Below are 3,059 nucleotides of genomic sequence, written 5' to 3' on the forward strand. Positions count from 1 at the left end.
GCTTCCGGCCGCAGTGCGGCCCCGCCTCCATTGAACACGCCTTTCCGGCGTCCCGCCCGCGGCTGCCTGCGAGGCTCCGCCTCCTCTTAAAGGGGACGCGTCCTCGAGGTCCAAGTCTGACCCAGATGTTGACCGAATCCAAGCTATGAGCCTCCGCGGCGAGCCTGGGCCGAGCAGTGCAAGGTCTGAGCATGAGTTCGAGTCCCTGACCGGCTAACAAATCTCCCAAGGCTCAGGCTTCTGCAGAAGGGGACCCGGCGTGGCCCTCTCCCCAACGCAGCGTGATCAGTTGGCGCTCAGCACGTGCCGGCCACCAGGTTAAGAGTTCAGCGATTGAGGCAGCGAAGTGGCCCAGGTCTGCAGGGCCAGGGGCTGAGGTGTTCACCTGCTCGCCGGCCGATTGCTCGAAGCGCCCCCTCCCCCAGGGGCTGCAGGGTCAACTCCTGTCCTGAGGGTGGGGCTGGACACAGAAAGTAGCTCCATCGAGGTGCTATCTCTCCACGGGGAAGGTCACCCGTTTAACGCGCACCTACAGCACCGCAGAGGCAGCGGATGCCCCATGGTTGGCCAGGGTCCGAGTTCTGGCCCCAGTAGCTTGGAAAACACACCGGAGACAGGAGTGCCCAGACCTCGACAGGACGGAGTTAGGGCAGGACTGCGGCGCGTTGGCGCCCGTCAGGGCACTCACGGACCTCTGCCAGAAGACAGTACAAGCCAGTAGCTTTGGGGTGTTTTTGCGTGTTTACAGAGTGGGGTAACCACTGCCTCTAGTTGAGAACATTTTCCTCATTCCCAAAAGAAGCAGTCACCCAGCCTCTCCCCGGCCCCTGCTCCCACAAGCCCCTCCCTGTCCCTGTGGACCTGTCTGTCCTGGGCGTTTCATGTAATGAGGGCCCACCTAGTGGCCCCGTATCAGGGTTTTCTCCGTGTCCACAGCAGAGTCGTGTCCCCGTGTGGCTGGACTACGGTGTGTGTCCACACACACAGGCACGTGGGTCCTGCGAGATTTCTGTCACCAGAGAAAGTGAGAAATCACCTGCCCCCACTCTCGGGCTCCCAGAACCCACGTGCGGGCCCAGACCACTCCCCGCACCTTGAGATGGACTCGGGGTTCCAGAGGGAAGGAAGTCCCGCGTGGCAGGGAGAAGCCTCAGAGGACACAGAGGCATGACTGTGGGGACCCGCACAGACCCAGCGGGCCCGACTGCAGGCTGCGAGCGCACCTTCTGGGGACGTTCCGCTGAAACGTAATTCCTCCAACCAGTTGGGAGGAGTTCAGGCCGAGCAGGCCCAGAACTGCCCACATGGGCAGGGGTGACACTTGGAACGCCCAGCCCTCCCGGCTGCTCCAGCTGCCCACGGTGTCCGGCTGGGGGCTGATGTTCTGGGGGCTCACGGGCCTAGGGAAGGCAGTTCCCAAGTGTGGCACAGGGCGCTGGGGGCCCCAGCCTGAGGCCACCTGTATCATGGGGTCACAGAGGTCACAGGGGGCGCTCTGCCCCAAAGGAGTCTTTATTTGCAAACTCAGGTTGCAGTGGGGCCGGAGGTTTTGGGGTGGGGCCATTTTTCTCCGTCCACCTTTTTGGGCAGGGAAGGGGCTGTGCTTGTGGGGTACCGCCTTCCGCTCTCCCTACCTCTACCCCAAAATGTGGAACGAGACGTCCCCTCTCAGGCTCAGTCCTCAGGCCCTGCCCACAGGCCGCCAGCAGTCTGGCCAGGCTGTCACCCACCGGGGCCTAGGCAGGGGTGGCTACCAGCTGTCACTCTCCAAGTCAGGGCTTTGGTTCCAGGAGCAGCTGGACGTGGGAGGTGACAGGGAGACTCTCAGCCCACGCCTAAAATGGGTGGCCCCCGGGGGGCCTGCCACAGACGAAAGGGGTCCCAATGTCAAGGCCAGCTGGGCTGGGCTGCAGCGATGGGGACGGGGTGGCGGGCCTGGAGAGGAGCCCGGGGGCAGGCGGTGCCGCGGAGGAGGAGGCATGGGAGCTGGAGCACCCTCAGGGCGGGCCCTGCTGGTGCCCAGGCCCAGCCAGCACTGTCACCGGTCATGTCACGTCACCGCCTGCTGGGCCTGGGTGAAGAGCCTCTGAGGGCAGCAGAGGCAGAGGCGTCCCAGAGCTTCGGCGGGGCCGTGGCGTTCTGCGCAGGGCACGCGAGGGCGTCACGCCCTGGCTCCCCGCCGGGTCTCCCAAGCTGCCTGCCCGGGACGCACGCACACCTACCACCCACACCGGCCACTCACCCTGGCACAGCCCTCCGTGTCCCGCTGCACGCACGCACTGCCGGTCACCTGGGGGCCTGCGGGCCGCGCCGTCATGTCCTCGGCCGTGCCGTAGAGCAGCAGCGTGTAGCGGTACAGCGTCCCTGGGCAGGGGTGTGGCGGGCACGGGCGGGGGAAGCTGTGGGCAGCAGCTCCTGCCCTTCACGGCTTCCTCCCCAGGGGCTCCCGCCCGGAGGCCGAGGCTCAGGTGGGCCCAGCTGCCCAGCACCACCTGAGCACCCACTTCTCCCAGGTAACTGCGAACCTACTACGTGCTGTAGCTAAACCACGACAGGATGCTTTGATTGGGCACCTGCTGGTCCCAGCGAGCCGCACACCTACTGCGTGCAGCACACCTACTGCGTGCAGCACACCTACTGCGTGCAGCAGACGGCAGACGGCCTGCATACGTGGCCTCCCGGCGTGGGGGCCTGGGGCGGGAGGAGGCCAGCAGGTGCCCCGACCCGGCCCTCACCCGTGTTGAAGTAATAGCCCTTGTTCTCCAGGCCCAGGGTCCACACGCCGCGCGGGTCCTCGTCCCAGAAGTGCGGGGACATGAAGACCCAGCTGTCATAGCCCTGGCCGCTGACGTCGAAGGGCCTGCGCAGAGTGGGGAGACGCAGGGCTGCAGTCAGTCCGTGGCCACAGCAGCATGGGTGGGGAGCGCTGGACCCGCTCTCCGGGCGTTTATGGACCGGGCCTCAGTGGGCGTGCACCTGATAGCCACGAGGGTGGAGCGGGTGCCCATGGGGCTGGTGAGCGAGATCTCCAGGTCCCCGCGGCGGCTGTAGGTCAGCGA

At 65.9% G+C, this 3,059-nt stretch overlaps 1 protein-coding gene across 1 annotated transcript in view; it reads right to left on the reverse strand.

Annotated features, from left to right (window-relative positions):
* Positions 1 to 2,041: 2,041 nt before the first annotated feature.
* Positions 2,042 to 3,059, reverse strand: part of PCSK4 (proprotein convertase subtilisin/kexin type 4) — a 6,990-nt gene continuing 5,972 nt past the window's right edge. Inside the window, exons 12-15 of the mRNA XM_006171767.3 lie at positions 2,977 to 3,057; positions 2,736 to 2,860; positions 2,243 to 2,364; positions 2,042 to 2,139 (exon numbers count right to left, since the gene is read on the reverse strand). Coding sequence (XP_006171829.1) covers positions 2,056 to 2,139; positions 2,243 to 2,364; positions 2,736 to 2,860; positions 2,977 to 3,057 — 412 coding nt within the window. The 3' untranslated portion in view covers positions 2,042 to 2,055. The remainder of the gene's footprint in view (positions 2,140 to 2,242; positions 2,365 to 2,735; positions 2,861 to 2,976; positions 3,058 to 3,059) is intronic.

Source organism: Tupaia chinensis, unplaced genomic scaffold (genome assembly GCF_000334495.1).
Source record: "Tupaia chinensis unplaced genomic scaffold, TupChi_1.0 Scaffold149964_1, whole genome shotgun sequence".
NCBI classification, from domain to species: Eukaryota; Metazoa; Chordata; class Mammalia; order Scandentia; family Tupaiidae; genus Tupaia; species Tupaia belangeri.